Consider the following 15,827-nt stretch of genomic DNA (forward strand, 5'->3'; position numbering starts at 1 on the left):
CACCTGCAAGTAACATTTAACTACTGCCGTCAAGCCAGCCTCCACTTCATCATGGATCTGTTAGCTAAATCTATTAGATCCATGATATGTATATGCTCCACAAAAAATACAGTCAAGCTATCTGGCATTGTTTTAGCCTATACTACAGTAAGAGCGTGTAATGACTGATTTCGACTCAGAAAAACTGAAAAATAAATTAATTACTAAGAAAAACAAGAAAAAGTACTCCGTAAAAACAGAGGTTTTTGTTTCCAAGTGAATGCAATATGCTTCCCTACCCTTTAAAGTATGTGTAGATAAAACAAAGTGTGTGACTGATAATGTCACTTTCATGTGAATATTTCTTCAACACAACTTAGAATATTTCTCAGACATCATTCTAATAAATATAATATAATCATAAAATGTTGTAATGACATTTTCATGTCCATTTTCTTCTTAATTGTTTTTTTTTCTTGAAAATTGTGACTGTTTGTTTGTTTTGCCATTTTAAAGAAAAGCAATTTCTATAACTTATCATATTATTGCTTTGTTTTAAGAATCAAGCTCTTAATTTGGTGGTTTCTTACTCCAGTATCATAAGTGGCAGTCTGGAGAACTCTTGTAGGCCTGATGGTTTTACTTTGGCAGGTACTTAACCTTTTAAGTACCTTTTAAATGCACTCAAATATGCAACAGATCAATTTAAGAGAATTTTTGTAAGCATTGGTCTGATGTCAGAAACATTAAAGGCACATTCCAAGTGGTCAGTGAGATGCCATGTTCGGGTTAAATAAACAGTCTGACATTTTACCTCATGTTCCTCTTTTCTGCCTTAATCTGTGTCTGATGTTTCAGACATGAGGCAGAGAAAGGTGTGTTTAGCCTATCTTAGCACAAAGACTGGAAGTGGGCTAGCCTAACTCCACCGAACAGTTGGGTTTGTCAGGTTTAAACCCTGCTGCTAACCACCTTCCAGTCAGCAAGATGCACAAGTATAAAGTGTAGAAGCTTAAAGCAGATATCAGCTTCACGGCCGTTTCGGCTAATGCTGCGTTCAAGGCAGGCTTTTGAAACCGTAAGTTACAGCTTCAAGTCACAACTACGACTTGGTAGCGTTCCAGGTAACCCGTAGCTCGTGTTTTTACCATCCTGTTGTCTGTGAAAGTTCCCTATAACGGCCACTCGTAACTTCCGACCCGTGAACTCGTACCAGATCGAACTGGTATGACTTCACAGGAAGGAAAAACACAAAGTACGAGTTTCTTTGAACGCACCATGAGTTAGCAGCCCCCGCCCTTGTCAGGCATCAATTGGTCCTCGTGCTACGTCACCACATTCACGCGCATCCCTTGGCTGCACACAAAGCCCTTCATGCCGTTCTCTCTCCTCATTGGATAACACTTGTATCCCACAAGGAAAATTTTCTCCTCGGGTTACAGCAGAGCAGAGTGACGGAGAGACTCGTGTTTAGGCTGAAATACTTCATGTAAGTGATTGCTGACGGAAAATAGGACTATTTAGGACTTATATTAACAAAAACATTCCACTGATATCTGCTTTAACATTTAAAGTGAAATAGACCATTTGAAAATACAGCAAAAAAGTATACAACACAGTAACCTGTATCCCAACTGTAATTTTAGCAGCCGAACAGGATAATGTGAGATTAAAACAGAACCAGAATGATAGATAAGGATGATAGCAATCTGATATCATTGTTTACTCAGTTTAATGCTAGCGGCCTTTAACAAACCTCATTTCCCATAAGCCCTACAGTAGATGCTGAACTAACACCACGGTTGTGTCGTGTCTTAAGGGGATTCCCACTTATTTCTGAAAGCTTCAAGATGTCCAACTCAAGAAATACAGAGCTGGAATGACAACAAGTCTGTTATTAAAGGAGTGACATGTAAAGTTCCTTCAAATGTCAAAGCTTCTGTCAAATGCCATCAAGGATCCAACGAGTAAACCCTTCACGGTCCAACCTATCCCAGAATTCCTTGTGCACTGCCAATGACAGCAAATAACACAGCCAGTGCACCACTTTTAAACATCAGTATTATGTGTAATCTCAGTTCAACAGTGTTGTGGTAGTTCCTAGGCAACAGGAGCTACCCTTTTTCAACACAATGGTATCGATGGGCGCAACTGGTGACACACCGAGAAAATCCTACATAGACCAGACCGCCTCATTTCAGTTTGGCCTTCTAGGACTTGTTATCTAGAGCACAGTCCACGTCTAGCTGTTAGCCTGCTATCTTCTGTAGCTGAACAGTTGTGCTCTTGGCAAATAAAGAAATTAAGGTTATTATGGAACCTGCAATGTTTCTTCCTGACTTGTAGGTAATCATCTGTTATTGCTAACACGATGTAGTGCAAGCAAAAAACAACAACATATTGCTATCTAGCACCGTAAAGGCCGCTGTAATGATATGGTGCTACATTCAAATGACGTGGAATCGTTTTTTTAATCACTTTGTTTAAATCAATCTCCTGCTTGTCACTATCAGCAGTATTTGTGTTGCCTGGTAGTGCAGCTAATGTGATCATTTTTGTCTTTCCATTGTGTGTAGTCAGCATTATTTATTGATTAAGGCAGCTGGACTCTCCAGTCTTTCCCCTCATTCCCTTCCCTCCCTTGTAAATAATAAAGGCGTTGTCGATATGATTTGAACGCAGCTCCAGTAGTGAGTGGTCCACTTACATAAAACCTCTGTTGTTCTAAAGGAGGTTTGCTTTAACTTTGAGGTACTTTTAGTGTGGTTCTGCTGCACTCATTGTTTCTAAAGCTGCAGAGCTGTAACAGTTGAATGATGTAGACTACAGACCACCAGTGCTCTGAAGACTCTGACCCCGTCTTCCTTAGTTATTAACATAAACGATGTGTTCACTACTTTTAAACCACAACCCTGAATGAACACACCGAGATAACAGTTGCTTCAACCTGACTCAAGGAAGCAGACTGATCCTGGTGTTTGAAGGCCTAATTGACTATCACACTTTTATGTTTAAATGCAAGAAAAAACTTTTTTTCTTCGAAATAAAACTCAAATATACCTGGTTGTTGATGTAATCTGGCAAATTGCACTCTGTAAACAGTCACTGGGAGTAAGAAATTAAATAAAATACTCTTTAACTCCAACCCTATAAGCAGATCCTTGAATGATCTGACCCTTTTGTCATTTTCATGCAAGATGTTGTTAATGATGACAGCATCTGATTGGTTTTAAAATAGATCCATGAATGCAGGTGAACCATTTAACATCCCAAATGAATATAAAAGTCACTGATTAAAGAAGTTCTTCAGCATGATGATGTGATGTCAGGTCTCAAACTGAAAACACAACTTAGTGAGTGCAGTTTGTGTCAAGAACCAGGTTACAGTTGGTTGAAAATCCAGAAAAACAGAATCTTTCTAACAAAATTAGCCCAGTTCTCATCTTGACACCAACTTTTTACCTCTAAATTGGCAAACCTGTACTCACTGAGTGATGCCCTCAAGTGTCTGAAGAGTCCATATAGAACCAAGGGAGACGGAGGCTCATTCAGCCCCCTGTGATCCATCTTATCCTGGGAGGAGTTTAGGTTTCGATGGGTTGGGCCTGACCGAGGAAAAGGCCCCAATGTGGGTGATAAGGTTGGGTTCCACGCTGTGAGACTTCTCTCCAGGGATCGTCCTCGCCATGTGATACAGGACAGTGTCCTTGGCATTCCCGCTGACGCAGAATGAGCCATCCAGATACTCGGCCACCCTCAGAGAGGCATTGCCAGGATACAACATGGCAGGGGTGCAGCACTCGGTGGCTGGGGAGACGGCGTAGAGCTGCGGGGAAAGTCTCCGCACCTCGAGAAGGTAGTGCCGCCCGAGAAGCTCCGCAGCAGCCATGAGGTAAAGGGTGAAGAAGAGGAGGTGGCCGACCGACAGCGTGAAGGAGAAAGAACAGGGGTTCCAGTAGGGAAGGGTGAGGAGGAGGGCTGTCGCTCCAACCAACCCAAGCCCTACCCATTCAAGGATGCGGTAAGGCTCTGGGTTCCAGTAGCGCTGCAGCCTTTCCGGGTGGTACAGCTTGACGTAAAGACTCTGGAAGGCAAAGCGACGTGACAGAAGGTCCTTTACAACTTGGAAAAAATCCTGTCTCGGCAAGGCGTCATCTTCTAGGACAACCACGTTCTTGGGCTTCACCAGCTCCCATCCCTTGCGGAGACAGAAGACGTAATCCCTCTTCTCCCTCTCGAAGGTGTTGACTCGTTCCCGGCTTGCCTGCTGCTCCTCGGGGGAGCGCCGGACCACCTTGAAATGCGCCTCCAGCAGCTTGGCGTCCTGGTTTTCCTGGGGCCCGCTTTCCACATCGCAGACCAGCACCTCCGCGCACCGCCGCTCCCCGCAGCCTCCCACGATGCCGCTCACCCGCTGCATCACCTGGAGCAAGTAGTGGAAGTCCCGCCCCTCATTCCGCCTAGCCGTCACCACGGTAACCAACAGCTCAGGGTGCTGGGCGATGTCGCTCAGTCTTGAAGATGCCGCCGCTGCGGTGGAGGCACTCTGCCAGAAGCGCAGGGCGTCCTGACCTCGGTTCAGACTCTCCTGCAGGACCCCTTCGCTCATGGAGTCAAGGTACATGGACTTGATGAAGTAGTAGGAGAAGAGCAGCTGATGGCAGCAGAGAGGAAGAACAACGCAGAACGTGATGACCGACAGGACGAGGGCTTGAGTGACGGTGCTCGACCATCGCAAGTACTGACTGAAGAAGGCTTTCCATCGAGGCATTGATGAAGCAGCTGTCTGGAGCCACGTAGAGAAGTCAGACAAAGACGTTGCTGCTCAGGGGATGGGGTTAGGTTAGGTCAATGTTTACGGCGTTCTCAGCATGCAGTCTGCTTTATAGACCACGGGAGTGAAACCCAATGAACCTGCTGTGACCTGATAGCTCTCTGGAAAATGAGTCCGGTGTTGGCAAAGCTTCATGTGAAGAGAGAGGAGAGAGTTTCAGCCCGCCGGTCCTCGTCATCTGTGTCTGTTCAATGAAACAAGAGGAAGGTTTAACTCAGTTATTGTTATCATTATCATCATCATCATCATCATCATCATCATCATCATCATCATCATCATCATCATAGTCGTCTTCGTAAAGCACATCCAACTGACATGCAACAAATCCTTCACCACATTGTAATCTCTACAGCAAAAATGGCTTTGTTTGAATTTCCCATGGATGTGCTTTGTGAAGATGACCTCATGGAAAGGCTGATAATCTCATCACCATTTATCATGTTAAAGGGATAGTTCACCCAAAATTGAAATTTCTTGAAATGTCTTGTATTGAAGCCCCGAAATGCGAAATTGTCCTGAAAAAAATTAAATACGTCTATTTTTCAAGCTTGTTTGTAGCGGAAGCTCCTCTTCCCGGTTCGTCAAATTTGGACAAACCAGGGTCTGTCCTCTTCCTAGTTCGTCCAAATTTGACGAACCGGGAAGAGGAGCTTCGAGAAGCTTCCGTTACAAAACAAGCTTGAAAAATAGACTTATTTAATTTTTTTCAGGACAATTTCGCATTTCGGGGCTTCAATATAAGACAGACATTACATACGAGCAGCATGGAGGTATTTGGATGTTTTTTGGTGTGTCTTTTTGTTACGTAGACAGTTGGTATCCATTTGCAACCGTTATATGGACATGCACTGCTACGCCGAGACCCCCTGTAACTCAGAGAAGCCACGGAGGACTCTGAAACTTCTCCCAGCCCTTAGTCCACATGAGGGTGAGTAGATAATGAGTGAAATTTCAATTTTGGGCGAACTATCCCTTTAACGGAGCGCATCAAACGGAAATGCACACCCCTATCTTTGATAACAGTTCTGAAAACTCTTCATGCATAAGCCTAACACTGTGCCATAATGTAAAAAAAAAACATACAAACTTGAACCTGAACCTGTATCTGTCTGTTTGTGCAATTAGACTCAAGAGATTCAGCCTAACACATTTGAGATATCTGGAAAATCTGGGATTTAAAATTTAGATAAAGTTGTTTGAAAAAGTTGGAGAAAGCAGTGTGAATGTGCAAATATAGAGTCACTGCAGGATTTCCAAAAATAACACCTAGAGCGGGAAAAATAAGTATTGAACGTCACGTGTCAACATTTTATTTCTAATGGGGTCATAGGCATTACATTTTCACCAGATGTTGGTAACAACCCAAACATACAAAGAAATCAAAACATACAGTATATAGTATGTCCATAACACATGAAGAAGAAAAGGAGGAGGTGCAGAAAGGAATGGAAAGACAAGAAAGCAGCTGGAATCAGTCAGTGTTTAGAAAGTGATCCATACTGACGACATTGGTTACAGAAGTGTCTATAAAACCTGAATGCAAACACGTTCGGTGCCAGAAGTGAAAAGAACATAATGTCACTAATAAAGCGGCTATGACCAGGTTGTTGCTGCAGGATTTCTGACAAAGTCTGATGAAAACTCAGAAGAGTTGTCCGAGAGCCAAGGAGCACTCACAGAGAGCTGTAGACTGACCTGGAATCAGCAGGTAAACAATGAGTTATGCACTTACCAACAAAGGCTGTTTAGATAAACTTTGCTAAGCGTGATCCCTGTGTCCATCCACTTTATTACACATATAACTTAAAGCAGATATCAGCTTCACGGCCGTTTCGGCTAATGCTGCGTTCAAGGCAGGCTTTTGAAACCGTAAGTTACAGCTTCAAGTCACAACTACGACTTGGTAGCGTTCCAGGTAACCCGTAGCTCGTGTTTTTACCATCCTGTTGTCTGTGAAAGTTCCCTATAACGGCCACTCGTAACTTCCGACCCGTGAACTCGTACCAGATCGAACTGGTATGACTTCACAGGAAGGAAAAACACAAAGTACGAGTTTCTTTGAACGCACCATGAGTTAGCAGCCCCCGCCCTTGTCAGGCATCAATTGGTCCTCGTGCTACGTCACCACATTCACACGCATCCCTTGGCTGCACACACAGCCCTTCATGCCGTTCTCTCTCCTCATTGGATAACACTTGTATCCCACAAGGAAAATTTTCTCCTCGGGTTACAGCAGAGCAGAGTGACGGAGAGACTCGTGTTTAGGCTGAAATACTTCATGTAAGTGATTGCTGACGGAAAATAGGACTATTTAGGACTTATATTAACAAAAACATTCCACTGATATCTGCTTTAATTTATGAGCAAAAATGTTTAGATTTATTTATATGTGTGGATTACTTGGGTTGTTACTAACATCTGGTGAAAATGTCATGTATGTCAATAGCCCTATTAGAAATATAATGTTGGGGCGGTGCGTGGCGCAGTCGAATCCCGCGTCGGGCAGACCTTTCCTGCATGTCATTCCCCCTCTCTCTGCCTCCCCCTTTCCTGTCTATCTCACTGTGCTATCAAATAAAGGCAAAAAGCCAAAAAATATACTTAAAAAAAAAGAAAAGAAATATAACGTTGACGCGTTCAATACTTATTTTCCTTGCTGTAAATATTTGCACTCCTCAGAAAAATCCTCATTCCTGTTTAACTTCATATGGATCTTAAACCATTAACTCAAATCAAATCAAACTTTATTTATAGAGCACTTTTCCTACATAGACATGTAACACAAAGTGCTTTACACACAGAAAAAAAGGAGAAAGAAGAAAAGAAAAGAAAGAAAGAAAAAATAAATAAACTAAAATAGTTAGGAACATAGAAAAAACTATTCTATGTTCACAAGTACTAAAGTGAACGCCTCAGGGGATTTCTATACAGAGCAATGTTGGAGGGTGAGGACTTGTCGACTCTTGTCTTTGCCCTTTTCTTTCATATTTTGTCAGTGGGTGTAGTCGTTTTATGACCATTCACAAGACGAGAATTAAGGCCTCATCCTCCTGCATTAAAAAATTACAGAAACTTTCACAAAACGTAATCACTTTTCAAATAATTTACATATATTTTATATTATTTATTTGCGTTTCTATTTCTGCTACTGATGTTTATCTTTCTATTCAAATTTTCTGAAGCACTTTGTAATTCCTTGGGCTACATAAATACCAGTAAACTTTTTATACTATTATATGCAGAATGTCTCATTCTGCGAATCTTGGCATCTTTTATTGTGATTTTTCTAGTTCTTTGCGGCCATATTGTGTCATGTAAAAGTTAAAATTCCTTTAATCACTTGTTTGATGTTCACCAAAACCTGACCCCGTTCAGAAATCAAAACACCAACATCTGGATTACTAACAACGTGAACCTATAGCCTACACTTTAACATGTGTTTATGCACAAACAAACTGCTGTATTCATGCTGTAGCCTATGCTGATTACCTATGGAGAAGCTGATTTCAGCCATGTGGTCTATAAAACTATAAAAACAACATGAGGTCCAGCCAGAAAGGAAGAGGTGTCCTCCTCACTGCTGTGTTGGACATTAACATCAAACCACATGTAGGCTACAGCCATTTTAATTCAGTGTTGTTTTTGTTATATGCAGCTGGTTTACTGTAAAACCACACACACACACACACACACACACACACACACAGTGAAGTAGCCTAGTAGTGACAGTGATCCGTCTGTGTGAGTGGAAGTGAAAACAGATACTGCTCCTTCCTCACACCAATAACACATTGCGTCATGATAAACACGTTCATCATCATCGATCAGATCAAACACATGGACTATTATGGACTATTATGGCTACAGCGTCGACTGCTGCTCGCTTTTACTCTGACAGTTTTTTTTATTATCACGTCGCTTCCGGTACAGTGTGTTTCCACTCAGTCAAACATCTGAACCAGCCGACCGACCCCCCCGCCGCCTCTCGGCCGGGGAAGTGGAGGGGAAACCGGGGAGGACAGGCCGCTGTTAACGGGGAGAAGGAGGAAAGCGGAGGTTTGGGACTCACGTACTGTTGTGGAGCTGCTGCTGCTGCGGCTGCTGCTGCTGTGGTTCAGTGGTCGCTGCCATGTCCTAACATCAGCTCTGCCTCCCTCCCCTCCCTCTCTCCGCCCCCACAGGTACCGTAACTCACCGGCACCGCGGCTCCGCTACCGTAACGCTGCAGATACAGGCGCACGGAGATGAAGCATGTGTGTATTATAAGACATGATCCATGGGAGGAAGGCCCCCAGCTGGCCAGTATGTGGAACTGCAGCAGTGGTGGACAGTAACGGAGTAAATTTACTTGAGTAGCCTACATATCCAGAGGATTTGTACTTTACTTGAGTATTAGATTTCTTTGGTACTTATTACTCTTACTTGAATACAAAGACAAATGTTTTTACTTTTACTCAAGTTAATTTCTAGGAAGGCTGAAAAGTACTCGTTACTTTCAGGTCTGCTCTTTTTTTTTCTAAAATCCTATTGGACACAAGCTGTGTTTGTCAAAGAAGGAAACCCTAACCCCTAAAAGCAGCACATCAGTGCAGCTGCTTTCAAAGAGTTCATTCTCAGAAACAAGAGTTAAAAGCTCCTTAAATTCATTTAGAAACAATTAGCCTATAGTCATTCATTGATGAGAAAAATAAGAAATTTACTCTTTACTCTTCTTACTTTTACTTAAAGTAAATTTAAAAGCAAGTACTTTTTTACTCTTACTTAGGTAACATGTCGACTGAGCTACTTTTACTTGTAACGGAGTAAATTTTGACCAGTAATATTTGTACTCTTTCTCAAGTACTGGGGTCGAGTACTCTGTCCATCTCTGCGGACCGGGGAACATAGAACCCTATTTTAGAAAAAGGGTCCTATGTTCCCCCCTTTTCCCCCAAAGGACCCGGGGAACATGCAATTTTTGTACCCATACCTGGAAGTGGAGTTGTGACTTTGCAGATTTTTGCCTATTTTTGAGTGAGAAGTTGAGTTGGGACTTTTAGTGAGAAGTGTAGGCTAATTGTCCCATTGGTTGGGTTTAGGCAATGAAGAAAGGAGTTGGTTAAGTTTAGTAAAAAGACCAGGTAGAGGCTCGACAGGCCAGATAGATATAGAGAGTCCAGATAAGTAGAGAGAGAGAGTCCATCGACCAGCAACAGCGGGGAACATAGGACCCTTTTTCAGAAAAATGGTCCTATGTTCCCCAGTATGTATTGTGACCGGGGAACATAGGACCCTTTTTGGTCATTAACAGGCAGCCAATGCAGAGACTTTAAAATTGGTGAGATGTGGACTCTCTCTACTTTTACTGTTACTACTACTACTACTACTACTACTACTACTACCACTGCTACTGTTACTACTAATACTACTTCTACTCTTATTACAAAAATCTGACACTACTGCTACTGTTACAGTTAAGGTGGCACTGCAAGACCTACTATTACCAACTGTTACTACATCTACTATTACTACTACCACTACTACTGTTACTATACTGATACTATTACTACTTCTACTTCTACAACTGTTAATACCTCTTTTTTTCTTCTTCTTCTTCTTCTTCTTCTTCTTCTTCTTCTTCTTCTTCTTCTTCTTCTTCTTCTTCTTCTTCTTCTTCTTCTTCTTCTTCATCATCGTCTGCTTCTTCGTTATTTGGGTTTTCAGGCAGAAATGTTCTGTAGTTGGAGCGTCTTCATTTTTATTGTGACGTTTCACTTCTGTGTCGAATGTGACGGTGAATCAACAAGAAAAATGTTTGGATCCTTTTTTTTATCTGACAGTGAAAATAAGGAAGAATAAAAACAATGAGGTAAGAAAAGAAGAACGGGTTACACGGTCGGTCACAGAATAATGAGTCACCAAAGTATTTGACATGGAGTCAGTTTGGATTTATTAAACTTTGCTGTTTCTTTGTTTTTATGAACGATGAGCTTCTTGTTATTATTCTCCTCAGTGCAGCTGTAGCTCCTCTCACTGTCTGTCAGAAAGCCTGTCCTATAAGTACAGTAAATAAATAAATAAATTTCATATAAGATTTGCTTTTTAGATTCTCCCACCTCCATCCTCTCTCCATATTGTTATCATCATTACTCTTCATTACTCTTCATCAGTATCATTAATATAGTATTGTTGTTGTTATTAATATTACTATTGTTACGTCACTTTTTTTATTTATTTATTTATTTGTTTTTTTTGTTTTTTTTTTATCCCCCCCCCCCCCACTCCCTCATGTCTATTATTAATTACTTATCTATTTTATTTCCTTTTTACCTAATTGAAGTATTACTATTATTATTTACCAACCTGTATAGATATCACATGTGCGCACAGCCGCACACACACACACTCACACCCACACCCACACATACTAACACAAATATTGTTGTTTGTTTCACAATTTCTTCTTGTTATCTTTGTCACATTTTGTTTTTGTCCACTGTACTGTATAATTTCACAATAAAAGAAAAAAAAGAAAGCCTGTCCTATGTTTAGTGACAGTTCCTGTAGACACTCTGAGCTCCGGTGACAGTGATCCATCACCGATAGTAGTGACAGCTTCCCTACCGAGCCGTGCCAGTGCCGAGACGAGCCGAGCCGGTCCAACAGTCTCCTGATGGCCTGGTAATCAAACCGTCCCGCCAAAGCGTCCTGGAGCAAAACACTGAGGTTTACTGAGCCGCTACAAACGCCTCACTAACATCTGCTTTCATTTTTAATGATGACTCAGAGTTTCCTGCAGTGTCTTTACTACTTTACTTTACTTTATTTGTTTATTTGGTCGGGACAATGCATATAAATGGACAGTGAGTGCTGGAGTACCCACAGTAAATACACCGGATTTAAATGACATCCGTAGTCCCCAAAACAATACAACAAATTAACATAAAAAGTCCAAAAAGACAGAGGACCATTAGATACCAGGAAAAGTACATTTACATAGTTACAGGGTTAGACATGATTCTATATATAATCTATATAGCTGGAATTAACATGATTCATTGAAATATAAAAATATATGTCTATACAGTTGAGCTTGACATGATTCATTCTAAATATAAAAATATAAATCTATACAGTTGTGCTTGACATTATTCGTTGAATTATAAAATATATATAGGCTATATCTATACAGTAAGTTGCAATTGACATGATTCATTGAAGTATAAAAATATACAGTATATATCTATACAGATGTGTCTGACATGGTTCGTTGAATTATAAAAAATATATATCTATGTAGCTATGACTGACATGATCAATTGAAAAAACATAATTACACATGCTCTAACAGGCAGTGCATCTTAATGGGGACTATTTTCAGCAGCGGATTATAATCCATGATATCTCAGAAGCCTCTTTTATCAAAGCGCCACCTTCAGGACAGATGGAGTAATGATTCAGATGTTGTTTAGGCTCCCTCTACTCTCTAATCTTCTGCTGCAGTGACACCATGAGCCAAACGGTGTAGCCTAACAGGCCGTTTGGGGTCTTGATCCACCGGGACTGTGGCGTTTATCATCTGATCATGAAGTATTCAGTGGCGAGCTGCGAGTTCTGTTGATTGACCTGAAGATTAGATAACACAGTGTCTCCCCGGCAAACGGCCCCATTACCTGATAACACCATCAACGGGACAATAGAGCGGAGCGGACAGGAGGAATTCACCTGCAGCTCAGGTTGCATCATCGCTTTGTAGAAACTGAACCCTGGAGCAGCAGGTGTGGGGGGGTCAGGACGGTCAGGATGATCCAGGACCAGCAGGGAATCTGTTTGTCTTTCCAGTGCATATGGAAGAAGAAGCCGATCACACAGTTATACTTTGTTTTGTTTAGTACAAAAACAGCAACATTTTTTGTTTGATAATTTTTTATATTTGTGTCAAACATTTTGACCGATGATGATGCTCAATGAAAAGTTTCAGCATAGAGGAAGTCATTATTGTTCATCATGTTTCTGCAAAGTTTTGTGTCGGCTCTTCAAGTCGATGTTGAGATATTTTGCTAAATAAAGGCGCGTTTCCACTGCAGGAACTTTGGGGTAATTTTACGGGGCCAGCCCTGTTGGTGCGTGTCTCCACTGCAGGAACCTCCCCCTCAGAGCCGCTTACAGGAACTTTTACGGGGCCGAACGGAGTCCCTGCCTGGGGGTAGGTACTCGGATCGGCCCTGAAGAAGTCCTGGTGGGGCTTGAGATTTACTCTGTGCTGATTGGTCAGACTCAAAGCAGGATGTGACGCTAAGAGAAAGCCCCAAAATAAGCGGCATTTTTATAACCCAACGTTACTAAAAACAGAAAAATTATTTAATTGATGAAAACCAAGAAATCCCATTAGCCTCCGTAGCGTAGCTCTGAGCAGCTCACGGCTCTGCTCCGCCGTTCTAAAAACAGCTTGCACCGACAATTAAAGGTAACAAACCTACTGCTATGACTGTAGGGATTATGGCAATGGGCCATATCCCTTTAAGGTTCATCCTCTGGGGGGACATGAACGTCCTCACTGAACTTTGAAGACAGGTGAGTCATGTTTTTGTTTCCCCTTTTGTCTCCAGACGACTTGACTTGATGGTCTAAAATGTTTTGTCTTGTGTTACAACAATAAGGTTCATAAATAAATCAGTGTGTGTGAGTCTTCACAGCACACACACACACACACGCCTTCTGTCTGTAGTTTGCAAAGGAACGGTACAGGAGCTTCTGGTTCTGGTATACACTGCAAAAACTCAAAATCTTACCAAGAATATTTGTCTTATATCCAGTCAAAACAAATCTCATTATACTTAAAATAAGACACATCACATTAAAAGTAGATTGTTTTTAGACACTTTTTACATCTTTCAAGCTGATTTTCACTTAAAATAATCTGATAGTGGGGCAAGTTTTTCTTTCTTATTACAAGCACAAAAAAACTTGCTTCACTGGCAGATTTTTCTACTTATTTTGAGTGAAAATTTGTTTGAAACAAGTGAAAATGATCTAAAAACAAGTAAATTTTTAGGTGATGAGTCTTATTTTAAGTAGAAAGAGGTTAGTTTTGACTAGAAATGAGACATTTTGACAAGAAATAAGACAAATATTCTTGGAAAGATTTTGAGTTTTTGCAGTGTAGAGACAGAGTTGTGGACGAGGTCTCGGAGGTTTTGCAGCGTCCTGGTCCTGGTCGTCCTCCCTGACTCGTCTTCAGAGGTTGTCTCGTCCGTCAGTGAGCAGGTTTGCAGGATTGTGTGACAGCGCCAGGAAACCAGATCCAGCTGCGGCGATTATCTGAGGTGTTTGTCCGACAGCAGATCAGCTGCATGCCTGTCGTTTCCATGGCGCTAACGTTGTTTACAGTGAGAGGTGTGATGAACTGACCTCAGCTCAGACGTTCGCTCATAAAACAACAGAGAATAAAACTGTCATATTTCTACAATATAAACAACTGCTGTCAGAGGCATTCAATCAATCAATCAATCAATCAATCAATCAATCAATCAATCAATCAATGTATCTATCTATCTATCTATCTATCTATCTATCTATCTATCTATCTATCTATCTATCTATCTATCTATCTATCTATCTAGTATTGGTTAGTATTATCATATAATGTTATATTATAGTATAATTATACAATAATATTATATAATAATATTGATATTATATTACTGTAAATAATAATAATAACTTTATTAACATGCCAATCATGTAAACGGCCATCTTTCATATCAAACAGACCAGGTTATACAGTAATATAATTACTATACAGTAACATACACTGCAGAAACTCAAAATCTTACCAAGAATATATTTGTCTTATTTCTAGTCAAAATGTCATTTCTAGTCAAATCTCATTATACATAAATAAGACTCATCACATAAAAAGTAACTTGTTTTTAGACACTTTTTACTTTTTTCAAGCATATTTTCACTTTGAAAAAAAAATTGATAATGGAGCAAGTTTTTCTTCCTTATTACAAGCACAAAAATCTTGCTTTCACTTTTTACTTATTTCAAGTAAAAATGTGTTTGATACAAGTGAAAATGATCTAAAAACAAGTTAATTTTTTAGGTGATGAGTCTTATTTTAAGTGGAAAGAGATTAGTTTTGACTAGAAATGAGACATTATTTTGACAAGAAAGAAGACAAATATTCTTGGAAAGATTTTGATTTTTTGCAGTGTACAGAGTAACATTGTTATTATTATTGGCAATAGAAGTTTGTTAGGTTTAACTCAGTACCTGAGGATGAAAGACTATGCACATTATGTAATTTAAATGTAATTGAGGATGAACTGCATTTTGTGTTTCATTGTCCGTTATATGATGAAGCCAGGCAGATTTGTTTCAGAAAATGCAAAATGTGAAACCTGAGTTGTTTTGGGTTGATGATGATGAGGTAAAGTTGGAATGGTTCTTCAGAAAAGAAGTCTTTACTATAGCTACTTTCATTTAAAAAAAAGTGCCTGGTCAAAAAGAAAAAGTGAATTATTTATGTGAATTCATGTGGTTTCTATTTTTGTTTGGTTTTGTCTGTGCTCTGATGATTTTGTTTGGTGTCTAAATACTGTATGATGATAATGTGTCTTGTATAGCTAAGCCCTTATAGGCTGGGCGCCTTGATTGGTGCAAGGCACGTAAATAAATATAAATTCATTCAATTCATTCCTTCATATTATTATTATTATTATTAGGCTATTATTGTTACTGTTACTCGTGACTCTGTGTTGTTGTTGGTCGGCCGGCAGCAGGTTGCCATGGTGATAAATCGGTCACGCTGTGGTCAGACAGACAGTGATAAGAGTCTGTTTGGCACCGATCGAGCCTCCATCTCTCGGACACCGACCAGAACCTCCGCAGCTCCGCCGGAGAACGGGCTCTGCCGCCGGGCGTGTCTCAGCTCGGACTCGGGCTGATGGATGGGGATGATTCCGGTTCTTCCAGTCGGCTCCTTCTGGTTTAAACGGCAGCAGCAGGTCTGAGTGACTGAGCTTCAGTC

The 15,827-nt window shown here is 40.8% G+C and overlaps 2 protein-coding genes across 2 annotated transcripts in view; both read right to left on the minus strand.

Annotated features, from left to right (window-relative positions):
- Positions 1-15,827, minus strand: part of LOC310985209 (UTP--glucose-1-phosphate uridylyltransferase-like) — a 283,068-nt gene that overhangs the window by 95,243 nt on the left and 171,998 nt on the right. The window lies entirely within an intron of this gene.
- On the minus strand, positions 3,387-4,756 carry pgap4 (post-GPI attachment to proteins GalNAc transferase 4). The gene has a single exon (XM_083974060.1). It carries the CDS (start codon positions 4,748-4,750, stop codon positions 3,548-3,550), a length of 1,203 nt encoding a protein of 400 aa, XP_083830186.1. The 5' UTR covers positions 4,751-4,756; the 3' UTR covers positions 3,387-3,547.

Source organism: Trachurus trachurus, assembly GCF_905171665.1.
Source record: "Trachurus trachurus genome assembly, chromosome: 1".
NCBI lineage: Eukaryota > Metazoa > Chordata > Actinopteri > Carangiformes > Carangidae > Trachurus > Trachurus trachurus.